The sequence below is a fragment of the Drosophila ananassae genome, chromosome 3L (assembly GCF_017639315.1).
Source record: "Drosophila ananassae strain 14024-0371.13 chromosome 3L, ASM1763931v2, whole genome shotgun sequence".
In the NCBI taxonomy this organism is placed as follows: Eukaryota; Metazoa; Arthropoda; class Insecta; order Diptera; family Drosophilidae; genus Drosophila; species Drosophila ananassae.
The window spans coordinates 6,303,268-6,322,530 of NC_057929.1; the positions used below are offsets into that span (position 1 = coordinate 6,303,268).

General features: G+C 43.6%; 5 protein-coding genes across 6 annotated transcripts; 1 reads left to right on the plus strand and 4 right to left on the minus strand.

Annotated features, from left to right (window-relative positions):
* Positions 1-1,085: 1,085 nt before the first annotated feature.
* On the minus strand, positions 1,086-12,412 carry LOC6494863 (probable cytochrome P450 9h1). Its single transcript, XM_001959494.4, has 2 exons — positions 11,638-12,412; positions 1,086-2,013 (listed from the first exon to the last, which is right to left on the minus strand). Exons 1-2 carry the CDS (start codon positions 12,349-12,351, stop codon positions 1,171-1,173), a joined length of 1,557 nt encoding a protein of 518 aa, XP_001959530.1. The 5' UTR covers positions 12,352-12,412; the 3' UTR covers positions 1,086-1,170.
* Positions 12,413-13,182: 770 nt separating this feature from the next.
* On the plus strand, positions 13,183-14,659 carry LOC6495767 (odorant receptor 49b). Its single transcript, XM_001959495.3, has 4 exons — positions 13,183-13,647; positions 13,799-14,181; positions 14,249-14,458; positions 14,521-14,659. Exons 1-4 carry the CDS (start codon positions 13,215-13,217, stop codon positions 14,620-14,622), a joined length of 1,128 nt encoding a protein of 375 aa, XP_001959531.1. The 5' UTR covers positions 13,183-13,214; the 3' UTR covers positions 14,623-14,659.
* A 1,273-nt stretch (positions 14,660-15,932) lies between these two features.
* Positions 15,933-17,010, minus strand: LOC6494862 (antigen 5 like allergen Cul n 1). 2 transcript variants are annotated; one of them, XM_001959496.4, is made up of 3 exons: positions 16,851-17,010; positions 16,342-16,793; positions 15,933-16,261 (listed from the first exon to the last, which is right to left on the minus strand). In XM_001959496.4, the coding sequence occupies exons 1-3, from the start codon at positions 16,977-16,979 to the stop codon at positions 15,973-15,975; spliced, it is 870 nt and encodes a 289-aa protein (XP_001959532.1). In that variant the 5' UTR covers positions 16,980-17,010; the 3' UTR covers positions 15,933-15,972. The 2 variants fall into 2 exon arrangements, with proteins under 2 accessions (XP_001959532.1, XP_014763026.1); XM_014907540.3 differs by having other exon boundaries at positions 15,933-16,282.
* Positions 17,011-17,070: 60 nt separating this feature from the next.
* LOC6494861 (antigen 5 like allergen Cul n 1) lies at positions 17,071-18,079 on the minus strand. The gene is made up of 3 exons (XM_001959497.4): positions 17,943-18,079; positions 17,502-17,893; positions 17,071-17,435 (listed from the first exon to the last, which is right to left on the minus strand). The coding sequence occupies exons 1-3, from the start codon at positions 18,057-18,059 to the stop codon at positions 17,123-17,125; spliced, it is 822 nt and encodes a 273-aa protein (XP_001959533.3). The 5' UTR covers positions 18,060-18,079; the 3' UTR covers positions 17,071-17,122.
* On the minus strand, positions 18,039-19,146 carry LOC6494860 (antigen 5 like allergen Cul n 1). The gene is made up of 3 exons (XM_001959499.4): positions 18,976-19,146; positions 18,525-18,919; positions 18,039-18,458 (listed from the first exon to the last, which is right to left on the minus strand). The coding sequence occupies exons 1-3, from the start codon at positions 19,093-19,095 to the stop codon at positions 18,185-18,187; spliced, it is 789 nt and encodes a 262-aa protein (XP_001959535.1). The 5' UTR covers positions 19,096-19,146; the 3' UTR covers positions 18,039-18,184.
* Between the last annotated feature and the right edge of the window lie 117 nt (positions 19,147-19,263).

Here is a 19,263-nt window from a genome sequence, read left to right on the forward strand (position 1 = left end):
TTCCGGCGGAGTAAAATGCAAGCGGATTGCCAGTGCATCCCAGTCGGTAATGTTGGCCATAAATAGCTGGGCTGGAAGAAGCTGGGCGGCTGGGCCATAAAAAATGCTCAACAATAAATAAGAAACAAAAAGCGTTGCGCTTACAACAGTTTATTTTGTGCCCCACAAGGCATTATCTTCATATGTGCTGGGATGCTCTTGCTGTTCCTAGACAGCTTTGTTGCTTTTTACTATGTGTTGTGTGTTGGATGTTATATTTTGTGTGCAGTGAAGCATGCTTTTATTTATGTTCATAATGCGGCGCAATGAATAATTATGCAAATGGGCCGGACTTATGGTCAAGCGTTCTATGTCCCCAAAACCACAGCTACAAATTGCCAGACTCTGTCTGTAAGCCTGAAACTCTAGCAATTTTCCAGGACAAACGTCTTGAGTGTCATTTGCAGGAAAAATAATTATCAAGCTGCTAAACTTTTCCAAAGGATTTCCTTATTTTTTTGTTGACAAAAACCAAACTTTAAGAAGGATCAAAGCTTAATCGCTAACCGCTTTATAAATCAAATCCCTGGGAATCAAAAACAAAAAAAGTTTCCCCACCGGACAGTAGGAAAAGTCACAAAAGATTCCAAATATGTATTTGAAAGCTGCATAATATTTATTATCTCACAGCTGTTGACTGGCGAATAAATCAATATCGTATTAACTGCTTAGACGGGCCAAAAAACTTTTTGCCTAAATACCAAATAGCCCCCCAAAGCACATAAATAACGAGAATGTCAAAAACTTTTTGGCTCAGCTCAGCTGCTCCGGAATCTGGCTGTCCGGACTCCGGACTCTCGACTATGGGTTCGTGGCACTCCGGGTGCTCAAGTGAACCGGACAACGCGATTTTCTGCCGTATACTTTATATTGGGGGCCGCGCCTGTCAACAGCACAACAATTTCTTGACTATATTTTTTACCAATTACTCTCGTTTAAGTTTAAGCCAGTTGCGGTGCATTCTTGCTTCTTCAACTTGACTTCTGGAAATTAATTAAATAAATCCCCACCAAGCCCCCAATCTCCGCCCACTACCCACTTCGATTGATTAATGAGAGACTGCAGCTTTTTAATTGAAAAATTGCATTTGATTAATAAGGTAAGTTGCAGGCTTAAAGGATTCGCTTTTGTTTATGAACGCGGCTTCAGCTTCAGCCAGAAGCCATCCTTGGGCTTCAGACCATGTCCTTTGATGTCTTCCAGCAGGTCCGAGGATGTCTTTTCAGCTGCCAAAAGTTCAAAGTTCAGCAGCAATTTATAAACAATCGACTTGATCTCCATGAGAGCCATCCGATTCCCAATGCAATTCCGAGGACCCAAGCCGAACGGCAGGAAGGTGCAGGGTTTAATTTCCGACCGACGTTCCTCGTTAAACCGTTCCGGATCAAAGGACTCCGGATCCGAAAAGTTTTCCGGATCGTGATGGATTGAAAAAATGGGTATTTGCAGCTTGTCACCCTTCCGGGCGGAGAACAATTTTTCACTTCTTTCACTGAACAAGTCAATGTCCTCGCTGCATTCACGATCGGTTGCAATGGCCGGTGGCCACTTCCTTAGACCCTCCAGTACCACCATGTCCATGTACTCCATCTTCATCAGGCGGTCATAGGTCAGGGGTTCGTCCATCAGGTCCTGACGCTCTGTCAGAATTTCCTCGTAAAGCCTTTGCTGCACAGCTGGATTCTGGCAAAGTTCGTAGGTCAGGAATGTCAACGACGTGGATATAATCTCAAATCCTGCGAAAAAAAAGAGCAAACACTGTGCCAGTAAGTCCTCGTCTGTGAACTCCACATAGTAGCGCGAGTCCTTGCTCAGATCCTGCAGCTGGTCGTGCCTCTGTTGTTTGGCCTCCATCAGCAGATGAATCATATCCGGACGGACAACATTGTGCTCCTTCCGATACTTCATGGCCACTTTTACCAAACTGGTGAAGTATTCAATGTTTTTGCTGTCCATAACCTCGACTCGAAGTAACTAAAACATATAAAGGAGGAATAAATCATTCAAGGTATGTCACTCAATGACCTGCTTGTGGTTTGTACACATATGGAAATCCTGGCTTTTACAAGAGGTTCCTTGTGAAAATGTTGAAAAACAAGGATCAAAACTATTGTTTCGAGGTTTTGGTGCAGATTAAAGGGGAATCGAACTACAAATCGTTTAAGGTACTCCGCTCAAGGATCGGATAAGATTTGGCCAAGATATGGGCTTGGTTTGGGGCCAAAATGAAAATCCTGGATTTCACAAGGGGGTCCATCAGAAAAAATTGAAAAATGGGGATCGAAAATTTTGTTCTGAGGTTTTGATGCAGATTGAAGGGGAATCGAACTACAAATCGTTTAAGGTACTCCGCTTAAGGATCGGACGAGAATTGGCCAAGATATGGGCTTGGTTTGGGGCCAAAATGGAAATCCTGGATTTCACAAGGGGGTCCATCAGAAAAAATTGAAAAATGGGGATCGAAAATTTTGTTCTGAGGTTTTAATGCAGATTGAAGGGGAATCGAACTACAAATAGTTTAAGGTACTCCGCTCAAGGATCGGATGGGAATTAGCCAAGATATGGGCTTGGTTTGGGGCCAAAATGAAAATCCTGGATTTCACAAGGGGGTCCATCAGAAAAAATTGAAAAATAGGGTTCGAAAATGTTGTTGCCAGGTTTTGATGCAGATTGAAGGGGAATCGAACTACAAATCGTTTAAGGTACTCCGCTCAAGGATCGGGTGGGAATTGGCCAAGATATGGGCTTGGTTTGGGGCCAAAATGGAAATCCTGGATTTCACAAGGGGGTCCATCAGAAAAAATTGAAAAATGGGGATCGAAAATTTTGTTCTGAGGTTTTGATGCAGATTGAAGGGGAATCGAACTACAAATCGTTTAAGGTACTCCGCTCAAGGATCGGACGAGAATTGGCCAAGATATGGGCTTGGTTTGGGGCCAAAATGGAAATCCTGGATTTCACAAGGGGGTCCATCAGAAAAAATTGAAAAATGGGGATCGAAAATTTTGTTCTGAGGTTTTGATGCAGATTGAAGGGGAATCGAACTACAAATAGTTTAAGGTACTCCGCTCAAGGATCGGATGGGAATTAGCCAAGATATGGGCTTGGTTTGGGGCCAAAATGGAAATCCTGGATTTCACAAGTCCATCAGAAAAAATTGAAAAATGGGGATCAAAAATTTTGTTCTGAGGTTTTGATGCAGATTGAAGGGGAATCGAACTACAAATCGTTTAAGGTACTCCGCTTAAGGATCGGACGAGAATTGGCCAAGATATGGGCTTGGTTTGGGGCCAAAATGGAAATCCTGGATTTCACAAGGGGGTCCATCAGAAAAAATTGAAAAATGGGGATCGAAAATTTTGTTCTGAGGTTTTAATGCAGATTGAAGGGGAATCGAACTACAAATAGTTTAAGGTACTCCGCTCAAGGATCGGATGGGAATTAGCCAAGATATGGGCTTGGTTTGGGGCCAAAATGAAAATCCTGGATTTCACAAGGGGGTCCATCAGAAAAAATTGAAAAATAGGGTTCGAAAATGTTGTTGCCAGGTTTTGATGCAGATTGAAGGGGAATCGAACTACAAATCGTTTAAGGTACTCCGCTCAAGGATCGGGTGGGAATTGGCCAAGATATGGGCTTGGTTTGGGGCCAAAATGGAAATCCTGGATTTCACAAGGGGGTCCATCAGAAAAAATTGAAAAATGGGGATCGAAAATTTTGTTCTGAGGTTTTGATGCAGATTGAAGGGGAATCGAACTACAAATCGTTTAAGGTACTCCGCTCAAGGATCGGACGAGAATTGGCCAAGATATGGGCTTGGTTTGGGGCCAAAATGGAAATCCTGGATTTCACAAGGGGGTCCATCAGAAAAAATTGAAAAATGGGGATCGAAAATTTTGTTCTGAGGTTTTGATGCAGATTGAAGGGGAATCGAACTACAAATAGTTTAAGGTACTCCGCTCAAGGATCGGATGGGAATTAGCCAAGATATGGGCTTGGTTTGGGGCCAAAATGGAAATCCTGGATTTCACAAGTCAATCAGAAAAAATTGAAAAATGGGGATCAAAAATTTTGTTCTGAGGTTTTGATGCAGATTGAAGGGGAATCGAACTACAAATCGTTTAAGGTACTCCGCTTAAGGATCGGACGAGAATTGGCCAAGATATGGGCTTGGTTTGGGGCCAAAATGGAAATCCTGGATTTCACAAGGGGGTCCATCAGAAAAAATTGAAAAATGGGGATCGAAAATTTTGTTCTGAGGTTTTGATGCAGATTGAAGGGGAATCGAGCTACAAATCGTTTAAGGTACTCCGCTCAAGGATCGGATAAGATTTGGCCAAGATATGGGCTTGGTTTGGGGCCAAAATGGAAATCCTGGATTTCGAAGGGGAATCGAACTACAAATAGTTTAAGGTACTCCGCTCAAGGATCGGGTGGGAATTGGCCAAGATATGGGCTTGGTTTGGGGCCAAAATGGAAATCCTGGATTTCACAAGTCCATCAGAAAAAATTGAAAAATGGGGATCGAAAATTTTGTTCTGAGGTTTTGATGCAGATTGAAGGGGAATCGAACTACAAATCGTTTAAGGTACTCCGCTCAAGGATCGGATAAGATTTGGCCAAGATATGGGCTTGGTTTGGGGCCAAAATGGAAATCCTGGATTTCACAAGGAAAAATTGAAAAATGGGATTTCCATTTTGGATTTTTCACAATTCACAAGGAAAAATTCATCAGAAAAAATTGAAAAATGGGGATCGAAAATTTTTTTCTGAGGTTTTGATGCAGATTGAAGGGGAATCGAACTACAAATCGTTTAAGGTACTCCGCTCAAGGATCGGGTGGGAATTGGCCAAGATATGGGCTTGGTTTGGGGCCAAAATGGAAATCCTGGATTTCCCAAGGGGGTCCATCAGAAAAAATTGAAAAATGGGGATCGAAAATTTTGTTCTAAGGTTTTGATGCAGATTGAAGGGGAATCGAACTACAAATCGTTTAAGGTACTCCGCTCAAGGATCGGGTGGGAATTGGCCAAGATATGGGCTTGGTTTGGGGCCAAAATGGAAATCCTGGATTTCACAAGGGGGTCCATCAGAAAAAATTGAAAAATGGGGATCGAAAATTTTGTTCTGAGGTTTTGATGCAGATTGAAGGGGAATCGAACTACAAATCGTTTAAGGTACTCCGCTTAAGGATCGGACGAGAATTGGCCAAGATATGGGCTTGGTTTGGGGCCAAAATGGAAATCCTGGATTTCACAAGGGGGTCCATCAGAAAAAATTGAAAAATGGGGATCGAAAATTTTGTTCTAAGGTTTTGATGCAGATTGAAGGGGAATCGAACTACAAATCGTTTAAGGTACTCCGCTCAAGGATCGGGTGGGAATTGGCCAAGATATGGGCTTGGTTTGGGGCCAAAATGGAAATCCTGGATTTCACAAGTCCATCAGAAAAAATTGAAAAATGGGGATCGAAAATTTTGTTCTGAGGTTTTGATGCAGATTGAAGGGGAATCGAACTACAAATCGTTTAAGGTACTCCGCTCAAGGATCGGATAAGATTTGGCCAAGATATGGGCTTGGTTTGGGGCCAAAATGAAAATCCTGGATTTCACAAGGGGGTCCATCAGAAAAAATTGAAAAATGGGGATCGAAAATTTTGTTCTGAGGTTTTGATGCAGATTGAAGGGGAATCGAACTACAAATCGTTTAAGGTACTCCGCTCAAGGATCGGGTGGGAATTGGCCAAGATATGGGCTTGGTTTGGGGCCAAAATGGAAATCCTGGATTTCACAAGGGGGTCCATCAGAAAAAATTGAAAAATAGGGTTCGAAAATGTTGTTGCCAGGTTTTGATGCAGATTGAAGGGGAATCGAACTACAAATCGTTTAAGGTACTCCGCTCCAGGATCGGACGAGAATTGGCCAAGATATGGGCTTGGTTTGGGGCCAAAATGGAAATCCTGGATTTCACAAGGGGGTCCATCAGAAAAAATTGAAAAATGGGGATCGAAAATTTTTTTCTGAGGTTTTGATGAAGATTGAAGGGGAATCGAACTACAAATCGTTTAAGGTACTCCGCTCAAGGATCGGGTGGGAATTGGCCAAGATATGGGCTTGGTTTGGGGCCAAAATGGAAATCCTGGATTTCACAAGGGGGTCCATCAGAAAAAATTGAAAAATGGGGATCGAAAATTTTGTTCTGAGGTTTTGATGCAGATTGAAGGGGAATCGAACTACAAATCGTTTAAGGTACTCCGCTCAAGGATCGGACGAGAATTGGCCAAGATATGGGCTTGGTTTGGGGCCAAAATGGAAATCCTGGATTTCACAAGGGGGTCCATCAGAAAAAATTGAAAAATGGGGATCGAAAATTTTTTTCTGAGGTTTTGATGAAGATTGAAGGGGAATCGAACTACAAATCGTTTAAGGTACTCCGCTCAAGGATCGGACGAGAATTGGCCAAGATATGGGCTTGGTTTGGGGCCAAAATGGAAATCCTGGATTTCACAAGGGGGTCCATCAGAAAAAATTGAAAAATAGGGTTCGAAAATGTTGTTGCCAGGTTTTGATGCAGATTGAAGGGGAATCGAACTACAAATCGTTTAAGGTACTCCGCTCCAGGATCGGACGAGAATTGGCCAAGATATGGGCTTGGTTTGGGGCCAAAATGGAAATCCTGGATTTCACAAGGGGGTCCATCAGAAAAAATTAAAAAATGGGGATCGAAAATTTTTTTCTGAGGTTTTGATGAAGATTGAAGGGGAATCGAACTACAAATCGTTTAAGGTACTCCGCTCAAGGATCGGACGAGAATTGGCCAAGATATGGGCTTGGTTTGGGGCCAAAATGGAAATCCTGGATTTCACAAGGGTGTCCATCAGAAAAAATTGAAAAATGGGGATCGAAAATTTTGTTCTGAGGTTTTGATGCAGATTGAAGGGGAATCGAACTACAAATCGTTTAAGGTACTCCGCTCAAGGATCGGACGAGAATTGGCCAAGATATGGGCTTGGTTTGGGGCCAAAATGGAAATCCTGGATTTCACAAGGGGGTCCATCAGAAAAAATTGAAAAATGGGGATCGAAAATTTTTTTCTGAGGTTTTGATGAAGATTGAAGGGGAATCGAACTACAAATCGTTTAAGGTACTCCGCTCAAGGATCGGGTGGGAATTGGCCAAGATATGGGCTTGGTTTGGGGCCAAAATGGAAATCCTGGATTTCACAAGGGGGTCCATCAGAAAAAATTGAAAAATGGGGATCGAAAATTTTGTTCTGAGGTTTTGATGCAGATTGAAGGGGAATCGAACTACAAATCGTTTAAGGTACTCCGCTCAAGGATCGGGTGGGAATTGGCCAAGATATGGGCTTGGTTTGGGGCCAAAATGGAAATCCTGGATTTCACAAGGGGGTCCATCAGAAAAAATTGAAAAATGGGGATCGAAAATTTTGTTCTGAGGTTTTGATGCAGATTGAAGGGGAATCGAACTACAAATCGTTTAAGGTACTCCGCTCAAGGATCGGATAAGATTTGGCCAAGATATGGGCTTGGTTTGGGGCCAAAATGAAAATCCTGGATTTCACAAGGGGGTCCATCAGAAAAAATTGAAAAATGGGGATCGAAAATTTTGTTCTGAGGTTTTGATGCAGATTGAAGGGGAATCGAACTACAAATCGTTTAAGGTACTCCGCTCAAGGATCGGGTGGGAATTGGCCAAGATATGGGCTTGGTTTGGGGCCAAAATGGAAATCCTGGATTTCACAAGGGGGTCCATCAGAAAAAATTGAAAAATGGGGATCGAAAATTTTGTTCTGAGGTTTTGATGCAGATTGAAGGGGAATCGAACTACAAATCGTTTAAGGTACTCCGCTTAAGGATCGGACGAGAATTGGCCAAGATATGGGCTTGGTTTGGGGCCAAAATGGAAATCCTGGATTTCACAAGGGGGTCCATCAGAAAAAATTGAAAAATGGGGATCGAAAATTTTGTTCTAAGGTTTTGATGCAGATTGAAGGGGAATCGAACTACAAATCGTTTAAGGTACTCCGCTCAAGGATCGGGTGGGAATTGGCCAAGATATGGGCTTGGTTTGGGGCCAAAATGGAAATCCTGGATTTCACAAGTCCATCAGAAAAAATTGAAAAATGGGGATCGAAAATTTTGTTCTGAGGTTTTGATGCAGATTGAAGGGGAATCGAACTACAAATCGTTTAAGGTACTCCGCTCAAGGATCGGATAAGATTTGGCCAAGATATGGGCTTGGTTTGGGGCCAAAATGAAAATCCTGGATTTCACAAGGGGGTCCATCAGAAAAAATTGAAAAATGGGGATCGAAAATTTTGTTCTGAGGTTTTGATGCAGATTGAAGGGGAATCGAACTACAAATCGTTTAAGGTACTCCGCTCAAGGATCGGGTGGGAATTGGCCAAGATATGGGCTTGGTTTGGGGCCAAAATGGAAATCCTGGATTTCACAAGGGGGTCCATCAGAAAAAATTGAAAAATAGGGTTCGAAAATGTTGTTGCCAGGTTTTGATGCAGATTGAAGGGGAATCGAACTACAAATCGTTTAAGGTACTCCGCTCCAGGATCGGACGAGAATTGGCCAAGATATGGGCTTGGTTTGGGGCCAAAATGGAAATCCTGGATTTCACAAGGGGGTCCATCAGAAAAAATTGAAAAATGGGGATCGAAAATTTTTTTCTGAGGTTTTGATGAAGATTGAAGGGGAATCGAACTACAAATCGTTTAAGGTACTCCGCTCAAGGATCGGGTGGGAATTGGCCAAGATATGGGCTTGGTTTGGGGCCAAAATGGAAATCCTGGATTTCACAAGGGGGTCCATCAGAAAAAATTGAAAAATGGGGATCGAAAATTTTGTTCTGAGGTTTTGATGCAGATTGAAGGGGAATCGAACTACAAATCGTTTAAGGTACTCCGCTCAAGGATCGGACGAGAATTGGCCAAGATATGGGCTTGGTTTGGGGCCAAAATGGAAATCCTGGATTTCACAAGGGGGTCCATCAGAAAAAATTGAAAAATGGGGATCGAAAATTTTTTTCTGAGGTTTTGATGAAGATTGAAGGGGAATCGAACTACAAATCGTTTAAGGTACTCCGCTCAAGGATCGGACGAGAATTGGCCAAGATATGGGCTTGGTTTGGGGCCAAAATGGAAATCCTGGATTTCACAAGGGGGTCCATCAGAAAAAATTGAAAAATAGGGTTCGAAAATGTTGTTGCCAGGTTTTGATGCAGATTGAAGGGGAATCGAACTACAAATCGTTTAAGGTACTCCGCTCCAGGATCGGACGAGAATTGGCCAAGATATGGGCTTGGTTTGGGGCCAAAATGGAAATCCTGGATTTCACAAGGGGGTCCATCAGAAAAAATTAAAAAATGGGGATCGAAAATTTTTTTCTGAGGTTTTGATGAAGATTGAAGGGGAATCGAACTACAAATCGTTTAAGGTACTCCGCTCAAGGATCGGACGAGAATTGGCCAAGATATGGGCTTGGTTTGGGGCCAAAATGGAAATCCTGGATTTCACAAGGGTGTCCATCAGAAAAAATTGAAAAATGGGGATCGAAAATTTTGTTCTGAGGTTTTGATGCAGATTGAAGGGGAATCGAACTACAAATCGTTTAAGGTACTCCGCTCAAGGATCGGACGAGAATTGGCCAAGATATGGGCTTGGTTTGGGGCCAAAATGGAAATCCTGGATTTCACAAGGGGGTCCATCAGAAAAAATTGAAAAATGGGGATCGAAAATTTTTTTCTGAGGTTTTGATGAAGATTGAAGGGGAATCGAACTACAAATCGTTTAAGGTACTCCGCTCAAGGATCGGGTGGGAATTGGCCAAGATATGGGCTTGGTTTGGGGCCAAAATGGAAATCCTGGATTTCACAAGGGGGTCCATCAGAAAAAATTGAAAAATGGGGATCGAAAATTTTGTTCTGAGGTTTTGATGCAGATTGAAGGGGAATCGAACTACAAATCGTTTAAGGTACTCCGCTCAAGGATCGGGTGGGAATTGGCCAAGATATGGGCTTGGTTTGGGGCCAAAATGGAAATCCTGGATTTCACAAGGGGGTCCATCAGAAAAAATTGAAAAATGGGGATCGAAAATTTTGTTCTGAGGTTTTGATGCAGATTGAAGGGGAATCGAACTACAAATCGTTTAAGGTACTCCGCTCAAGGATCGGATAAGATTTGGCCAAGATATGGGCTTGGTTTGGGGCCAAAATGAAAATCCTGGATTTCACAAGGGGGTCCATCAGAAAAAATTGAAAAATGGGGATCGAAAATTTTGTTCTGAGGTTTTGATGCAGATTGAAGGGGAATCGAACTACAAATCGTTTAAGGTACTCCGCTCAAGGATCGGGTGGGAATTGGCCAAGATATGGGCTTGGTTTGGGGCCAAAATGGAAATCCTGGATTTCACAAGGGGGTCCATCAGAAAAAATTAAAAAATGGGGATCGAAAATTTTTTTCTGAGGTTTTGATGAAGATTGAAGGGGAATCGAACTACAAATCGTTTAAGGTACTCCGCTCAAGGATCGGACGAGAATTGGCCAAGATATGGGCTTGGTTTGGGGCCAAAATGGAAATCCTGGATTTCACAAGGGTGTCCATCAGAAAAAATTGAAAAATGGGGATCGAAAATTTTGTTCTGAGGTTTTGATGCAGATTGAAGGGGAATCGAACTACAAATCGTTTAAGGTACTCCGCTCAAGGATCGGACGAGAATTGGCCAAGATATGGGCTTGGTTTGGGGCCAAAATGGAAATCCTGGATTTCACAAGGGGGTCCATCAGAAAAAATTGAAAAATGGGGATCGAAAATTTTTTTCTGAGGTTTTGATGAAGATTGAAGGGGAATCGAACTACAAATCGTTTAAGGTACTCCGCTCAAGGATCGGGTGGGAATTGGCCAAGATATGGGCTTGGTTTGGGGCCAAAATGGAAATCCTGGATTTCACAAGGGGGTCCATCAGAAAAAATTGAAAAATGGGGATCGAAAATTTTGTTCTGAGGTTTTGATGCAGATTGAAGGGGAATCGAACTACAAATCGTTTAAGGTACTCCGCTCAAGGATCGGACGAGAATTGGCCAAGATATGGGCTTGGTTTGGGGCCAAAATGGAAATCCTGGATTTCACAAGGGGGTCCATCAGAAAAAATTGAAAAATGGGGATCGAAAATTTTTTTCTGAGGTTTTGATGAAGATTGAAGGGGAATCGAACTACAAATCGTTTAAGGTACTCCGCTCAAGGATCGGGTGGGAATTGGCCAAGATATGGGCTTGGTTTGGGGCCAAAATGGAAATCCTGGATTTCACAAGGGGGTCCATCAGAAAAAATTGAAAAATGGGGATCGAAAATTTTGTTCTAAGGTTTTGATGCAGATTGAAGGGGAATCGAACTACAAATCGTTTAAGGTACTTCTCCAAGGGATCGGATATACATAGATTTGCCAAGATATGTACTTAGGTAGGTCTTAAATATGAATTTAATCAGTTAGTTAATTTCACTGAAGATTCTAACACAAATTAAAGGTCCTGGTGTTTGCTTGGTTGTTTGACTGATAGTGTCAACTTCTTACCTTCATTAGCCTGGGCATCAGGGAGAAAAGTATGGCCTTAACCACCTCCCAGCCAGTGCGATTGGACAGAGATTGTCCGATTTGGAAGAACTCGCTATCTTTCCGCCTGAACGAGTTGACATTGAGCCCGAAGGCTACGGTGGCAATCACGTCGTTGGCGAATCGCATAAAGTAATCCTTCATTTCCAGGTCGATGGTTGCCTGCTTTTTCAACTGCTCCTTAATGTACAGGACGCCCTCCTTGCTGCAGTCGTGGATGAGGGCGTACATGACCCGGATCTTGCTGCCCGTGAAGGCGGGTGACAGAATGTTTCGCATTTCCCGCCAACTTCCGTCCCTCAAAGATATCAGACTCTTCGCCAGAATCGACTCCTGCATGTTGTTGTGCATGGCATTGTGGTTGACAAAGTGATCGAACTTCGTAATGCCAATCAGCTTGATAAGTTCGGGGTCTCGGATAAAGAATATTGCATCTCTTAGGGCATAAATCCCATAAACGGGTCTTCCATTGTGACGCATATGCAAGTTGATCATTTCTTTTAAAACTGCCAATCGACCTATCATCCCCTTGAGGGGTATATTTCCCAGTAGAGGTTTTGGTTTCTCGAAAGCCACGCCCCTTTCCAGAAAGACATTGTATTTGGAAACCGACCACTTGTAGAACCAAACGAGAAGTAAAATAAACAAAGCCAATGCGACTGTCCACTGATCCATGATGTCATACGTGGACAGAACTTTTTTTTATTAATTGGACCGCACGACACGAGAGCTGAAATTCGACTAAAATGTTGATCGGGAAAAGCTATAGAAGCTATAGAAAATCTCAACAAAAAAAAGCTTTGAAATAAAGCTCTCTATGATATCACATATTTCTATATTTAATCAGCGATTGATAAGAATAATTTTTAACATGATCTACTAATCATATTAAACCCATTAATCGATAAAACTTATCTTTTAGATACCATATGGTAATTATCGTTATCCACATTTGATATAAAAATTGCATTGGAATTTATCAGTAAAACACATTAGGCAAATTGCCCTCGATTGCAATTCATTCTAGCTTCCTAATTTATTTAATGAAAAAATAAATTGAAGTGCCATAAGCTGGCTTACACCCCACTCCCTATCATAATTCATATAGAAATCAATATGTGGCCAATGAAATGCAGAAAATAAATTCAACGATTTCAAAGGCAAAAATATTGCCAACTCATCAGCTATTTTTCGGGCCAGAAAATGCATCTAAATGACTGTAGCTGGGAGTTGTTGCAAGGCGTGTGCTTGTGTGGCAAGTTAATTGGAAAACATAGTCTTGAACTTAATGCCCTAAAACGAGGTTTTTTTTACTGAAATTTCAACAAATTTCATGGCATTTCTATAAATTTCAATAAGCTAGTTTTGCCAAAAAATATCTTAAAAACATAAACTTTTAAACTAGATTTTAGACTTCCACTAATAGACCTTTTTGAAGAGTACTTGGCTTTTAAGACCTATAAAAGCTTAGAGCCTGCCTTATGCAACTCAGATTTCAATCAAAGTCCTTAGCCAAACTGTTATCCAAGCTATTAGCCATGTTCGAGGACATCCAGTTAATCTACATGAACATTAGGATCCTTCGATTCTGGGGCCTGCTCTATGACAAGAACGTGCGGCGTTACATCTGTCTTAGCTTGGCCTCTTTCCTCATTATCACCCAGGTTATGTACATGATCAGCACTACAGAAGGTCTAATTGGCATCATTCGTAACTCCTATATGTTGGTTTTGTGGATAAACACGGTCCTTCGCGCATACCTCTTGCTAATGGATCACGACAGATATGTGGCATTAATATCGAACCTTACCAAGGCCTATTACGAGCTGTTGAGTTTCCATGATGGCTACATAGACGAAAAGTTAACTGAAGTCAATAGAGTTGGACAGCTGATGGCCAGAGGAAATCTATTTTTTGGCTTACTGACTTGCTTGGGTTTCGGCCTGTATCCTTTGGCTTCAGCGGAGAGGGGTGAGTTTTTAAGGAATTTTGGTTTTCCCTTGCCCACACTGCGTATGAGTAATGTATATTACGTATACGCCACCGAACAGAGTATTATTCATTTAGTTTGAAATCCATTCTACCTATTAAATTACTACTTCTCACTTTAAACATTTCACAGTCCTTCCATTTGGCAGCCGAATTCCCGGCCTAAACGAATACGCGACCCCGTACTACCAGCTATGGTATATCTTTCAGATGCTCATCACGCCGATGGGCTGTTGCATGTACATTCCGTACACTAGCCTCGTGGTGGCCCTCATCATGTTCGGAATTGTGCGCTGCAAGGCATTGCAGCATCGCCTCCGCCGTGTAGCCATACGGTATCCGGCCGGAGAGTGCGATACCCGGAAGCTGGCGGCCGAGATTGTTGACTGCATTCGCTACCAACAAAGCATCATCGACTACATGGCCCAAATCAATGCCCTGACCACAATGGTGTTTCTCTTTGAGCTGTTGGCCTTCTCGGCCCTATTGTGTGCCCTTCTCTTTATGCTAATTATCGTGAGTGCGCGGGAATCGTTTTTGTTGCATCCTTGCGGCCACTGCAGGACTCTTTCATATCCCACAGGTAAACGGCACCAGCCAGGTAATAATTGTCTGCATGTACATCAACATGATATTGGCCCAGATCCTGGCCCTCTACTGGTACGCCAATGAGCTGAGGGAACAGAATCTGGCCGTGGCCGCCGCAGCCTACGAAACGGAGTGGTTCACCTTTTCGTTTCCAATCAGGAAGAATATCCTGTTTATGATGATGAGGGCCCAGCGACCGGCATCGGTAAGGGTTTTGAAAGTTAAGGATTAAAGCGTTTAATACCAGAACACTTTAATGAATTCCAGATCCGTCTCGGCAACATCCGTCCCATTACCCTCGAACTCTTTCAGAATTTACTGAACACCACCTATACATTTTTTACGGTCCTTAAACGTGTTTACGGCTGAGTGCACAGATGCTAAAATTTTAAAATTTTAAATACTTATAAACCTATTTTATTTTTTAGTTCCACACTGCATATGCAAAAGCTCTCACGTTGGCGTTTTTTCTCCGAAAATGAAACCCAAAAAACATAAACTTCTAACACAATCGAGCACATTTCACGATTGAATAAATTATAATAAAAAAATGGAAAAACAATAGCCTTTATTTTTTTGGTTTTTACATTTAACCAAAATTGCTGGAAATATATGTATTGTAGGTGCTTTTTACCTTCCTTCTTTTTTTTGGTTGCGCGCCATTTGTGGTTGCTGCGTATTTCACGCTGCGTTTGCCATTTTTTACCGTCAACCAGGTGAAGCAGCACAAAAAAAAAACAACACGAAAAAAATTGAATAAAAATGAAATCAAATAACAAAAAATAAAAATAAACGAAAAGGTGTGGCAAGTGCGCGATAAAAAAATTTGTTTGCCAAAGTTGTCAACGAACTTTTTGCGTCCGCTGACTTTGACTGGCAGTCGCCAAGGTGCGAAAACAGCGAACACAGCGAAGCTGCAGGATCCGGGACTCCGCTGGCAGCAGGACTACGACTGCACAGCCAGGATACAGGATGCAGTTCTCCCAGCTGGCAGGTGCCAAAAAGTAGCGGGGAGAACACATTTCAATTTGCCCAGCTGCCTTGCCAGGCGGAGATGCCGCGAGAGGGTGAGCCACGAATCAGGTTCATTATAATAATGGCGATGGAATTAAAGTGTGATTCAACTGGGGCAACTTTGATTCTTTGTTGCAAGACAAACTAAATTGAATAAAGAGATAACAGGTACCAGACACCAGGTACCGGGCTGCAAATCGAGAAAGTTAAACCAAGTTCAGGTCACTGATTTTGTTATTTCCATAATGCATTCCAGAGTGAAACAGTTTCTTGTATTCTTTTAAATTTAATTTTGGTAAAGTGGGTGGGATTTAAACTTTCAGATTATTGAAATGGTTTAAGATTATTGATTTAGTTAGCCTATAAGAGCGAGCAATTAATTTACAAAATTTATGGGCATTTTATTGAACTTTTATAAGAAAGTTCTGCCTGTTTTTCTTTCAATTTCGATTTCAATACCTTATGTTAAATAATGGTACTGGATTCCCCATACAAATAAATTGGTAAGTGGTAATTGGTATGGTAATTGATATTCCATAACATTTTTAAAATATTGTATATTTTATATTAAATATAAATCTAAAGTGCCATAAAAGTAAAGAATAAACTACATGGAAACTTGAAAGGTAAGAGACTTGTAAAGAAATATAAAGAAACCATCCCAATTAATTTTAAATCTTTATTCAATTATCTGATTTTTCCATTTTAGAGGAATCCATGGAAACTGGGAGTGTCGTAGATCTCGTTTATGGAGCAGAGGTTGAGGAAGAGCGGATTCCGTCCGGTGCGGCAGTCGGAGGCTGGGCGATCGCCGCTTTGGTAGACCGGAGCATTCACATCGTCCGCCCGGACAAAGTTACAGGTCATGTACTGGTGGACACTGGGCACCCACTGGCCGGACTCGTTGGTGGTGTTCTTCGTCTGCCTCAGGATGCCGCAGCCCACGTGGGTGGTGCTGTCCCGGACGAGCTGTGTGAAGTAGGCAATGCACTTGCTAATCCGCAAGTGGAGGATTCTAGTTAGAATTAGAAATTTTAAAGTTTCTGGAACCGGGGCACCCCGGACTACACCTACCTGCTGCTGGGCGGGCTGAAGGCGACGATGTCCCGCATGCTGCACTCCTTGTATTCCGCAAACATCTGATCCAACGTAGCCTTGATCACCTCGTCCTCGGTGTGGAACTCCTCCTGGGGCCTATGTGGATCCGAATGGGTGGTCCCTGCATCCGGAGTACTCGATGTCCCCTGCCAACCACCCTCGGCCACCACCTGGGCCACATTGCGGAACTGTTCACTGTTCCGACAGTGGTCATTAACCAAAGCGCACCGTTTCACATTCAGCTCGGCGAAGCTGGCCAGTTCGGGGTCCCACTGCAGAGTGGCCATCCGCGTGGCGGCACTGAAGCCCATCAGTTCTCCCCGGGCAATACGGTCCCGGTACTCGTTCAACTCGTTCAGGATCATGATGCGGCGGGCAGTCGTAATGCGCACCACATGGGCATCCGGACTACAAGTGGATGCCAGCTCCTGGAAAGTTGTCAGTTAGAATCAATAGTCCTTTGGGCAGAAGTATCCCAGCCTTACGCCAAAATTATTACAAGCTATATGCTTCTCCGGACCAGGGCACAAGGTCGGATCACAGTAGTCGAAGGCCTGTCCCACCACCAGTCCCATCATCAGCAGCAACAGCGGCGGCCACATGGTGTCCCACATCTCGACGATGTCGGCTCCAGGCCCCCCAAAACCGCCTCTTATAGAGTTTCACCTTCAGAAAAATCAATTACCAGGCCAAGCGCAGCTATCGTCTTGTTCAACCAATTGGTTATGCCAACTGAGCATATATTTTATTTACGACTTCACTCGGTGTCACTAATTTCATCTGGGTGATCTGGCTGTGCGGTCTTCACCACCAGCTTGTTGGCATTTACCTCCTCCGCAGTGCTGCACAGGAACTGGTACAACTGGTCGGCTCCGGTCCGGCACTTTTCCGTGGCCGTGGTGCCTACCTCGTAGTGGGGCATCCCGTTCACATTGGCCCGGGAGAAGTGGCACAACAGGACGATGGACACCTGTTTGGGATCGTGTTCGTCAAGTGGCTTGACGAGAATGGCACAGCCCATTCTCGATCCATGGTCCTCGATCAGGGGTGTATAGTGTCCATTGCAGCGGCTAGGATTTTGAAAAGAAAAAGGTATAAGATAATTAGCATTCTTCATTGAAGTATGCAAGACTTACCCCTCGGCTAGTGGTTTCATTTGTTGATTTTCGTCCATTTTGCAGCCTAGGAGATCATTGAACAAATCGGGAAGCATCCGGTCCACCACCACTTTGACCAGATTGCCGCGTCTTCGCATGGTTCCCCGGATCTCGATGGTGGCCACATAGTGGTACTTCCTGATGTTGGCACAGAACGAAGTCTTGTTATCGCATTGTCGTATCTGGAAGTTGGCCATGCGCTGGAGATGGTGGTCCCACTTCATGACCGGCATCCGGGCGGCGATCGAGAAGTTGCCAACACCGCTGGCCACGTAATTGCGCAGGATATTGATGGCGCCCAAGATCTTGGGCTTCAGGCCACCGTTCACATTAAGGACATGGGCGCCCTTGCCACATTTAGCGCTCATTGTCTGAAAACGAGGGTCGCCAGTTAGGGATCTCGATCAGGCAAACACCTACCTCGGTTTTATAGCATCCCACATGAACCGCATCTTTAGGACACAGATCGTGCCGGCAGAGTTCCTCCCCCCACGAGAGGGCCAATAAACTGAGAAATATTATTATTTTAGTTTTCATTATTTTCTGCCTTCTTCTAACTTGGCCAGCCAGCGTGGCAATTGGTATCGCAATCAGTATAAAAGTGTACTTTAAGATCTATCTTAGCTTCTAGGTTTATTCTCGGCAACGGCAACGTGACCAATTCAATCAAGCTGGCCTAATTGCAGGGCATTGGGATTGACATGCTCGTCGGGAGAGCACAGTCCCGCGTACGTGGAATGAGTGCCGGAGTAGCAGTGACTGCCCGGATTATTGCTCGCCCGGTAGACCAGTTCATTGGCTATCTTTCCGCGAGAAAACTGGCACAGCAATCCGTACTGAAATAGTGATCCATCTGGACTCTTCCTGAGCATCAAGGCACACCCCACATGGGCAGCCAGATCCTGGACCAATTGGGTGAAATACCCACGACACTGACTGTGGGAAAGCAAATGATTCTATTAGGATATTTGGTTTGAAAGAGAAGTCTGAAGGAACTCCTACCCATCCTTCGGCGGCTTCTTCGCGTTGATGTGACTCATTGTGCAGGACTTGATGTCGGCTTTCCAGAACTTAACCACATATTCCACAATAGCCTGGGGGGTCTGGACATGGTTCAGCCACTTGGTGCTGCCAAAGATGTAGGAAACATACTTAAACTCATCGGTGTTGCTGCAAAAGTCCTCCAGGTTTTCGCAGCGCCGCAGGGCGAACTTGGCCAGGCCGGCCAGTTCCATGTGCCAGCGGAGAGTGGCCATTCGGGCGGCTGGGCGGAAGGAGGGATGCTTGCCCATGGCCACCTGATTCCGGAAGGTGTTGATGGCGGACAGAAGCTGTGCCCGCAAGGACGAGGGAAACTGCAAGATGACGGCTCCACTCCCACAGGTCTCATCGAAGTCCTGCAAAATATTCATTGTTTATTATTCAAAAAATTAAGAGAAATGATAAGATATACCCCATAGTTCTTGCAGCCGATGTGTTTGTGAGGATGGCAGAGATCCTTTTTGCAATAATCTGTGGCGCTAGCCTCCGGGCTGAGTAGCAGCAGAACAACTGCCGGGATGAGTGACAACATCTGGTGGTGAGTGGAGCGGCAAAACAGGCAGGAAATCAAGAATAGCTCCAACCCGATGGGTTTCTGGCTTAAATGGAGTAAAATTCCGATTGGCCATGCCTAGAATTGGCATGCAAAAGCGGTAAACTAATAATATTTGTTGTCTATATGCAGTAAGACTCGGCAAAA

Coding starts and splice junctions, on each gene's coding strand:
- LOC6494861 (XM_001959497.4), bottom strand. CDS start 18,059: ATGAAAACTAAAATAATAATATTTCTCAGTTTATTGGCCCTCTCGTGG. Junction 17,894..17,942: donor TGGGATGCTATAAAACCGAG/GTAGGTGTTTGC, acceptor CCTCGTTTTCAG/ACAATGAGCGCTAAATGTGG. Junction 17,436..17,501: donor ATGAAACCACTAGCCGAGGG/GTAAGTCTTGCA, acceptor TCAAAATCCTAG/CCGCTGCAATGGACACTATA.
- LOC6494863 (XM_001959494.4), bottom strand. CDS start 12,351: ATGGATCAGTGGACAGTCGCATTGGCTTTGTTTATTTTACTTCTCGTT. Junction 2,014..11,637: donor TGATGCCCAGGCTAATGAAG/GTAAGAAGTTGA, acceptor TATATGTTTTAG/TTACTTCGAGTCGAGGTTAT.
- LOC6494862 (XM_014907540.3), bottom strand. CDS start 16,979: ATGTGGGACACCATGTGGCCGCCGCTGTTGCTGCTGATGATGGGACTG. Junction 16,794..16,850: donor TAGCTTGTAATAATTTTGGC/GTAAGGCTGGGA, acceptor ACAACTTTCCAG/GAGCTGGCATCCACTTGTAG. Junction 16,283..16,341: donor TTCAGCCCGCCCAGCAGCAG/GTAGGTGTAGTC, acceptor AATTCTAACTAG/AATCCTCCACTTGCGGATTA.
- LOC6494860 (XM_001959499.4), bottom strand. CDS start 19,095: ATGTTGTCACTCATCCCGGCAGTTGTTCTGCTGCTACTCAGCCCGGAG. Junction 18,920..18,975: donor TCGGCTGCAAGAACTATGGG/GTATATCTTATC, acceptor AATATTTTGCAG/GACTTCGATGAGACCTGTGG. Junction 18,459..18,524: donor AAGAAGCCGCCGAAGGATGG/GTAGGAGTTCCT, acceptor GCTTTCCCACAG/TCAGTGTCGTGGGTATTTCA.
- LOC6495767 (XM_001959495.3), top strand. CDS start 13,215: ATGTTCGAGGACATCCAGTTAATCTACATGAACATTAGGATCCTTCGA. Junction 13,648..13,798: donor TTTGGCTTCAGCGGAGAGGG/GTGAGTTTTTAA, acceptor AACATTTCACAG/TCCTTCCATTTGGCAGCCGA. Junction 14,459..14,520: donor GGGCCCAGCGACCGGCATCG/GTAAGGGTTTTG, acceptor AATGAATTCCAG/ATCCGTCTCGGCAACATCCG.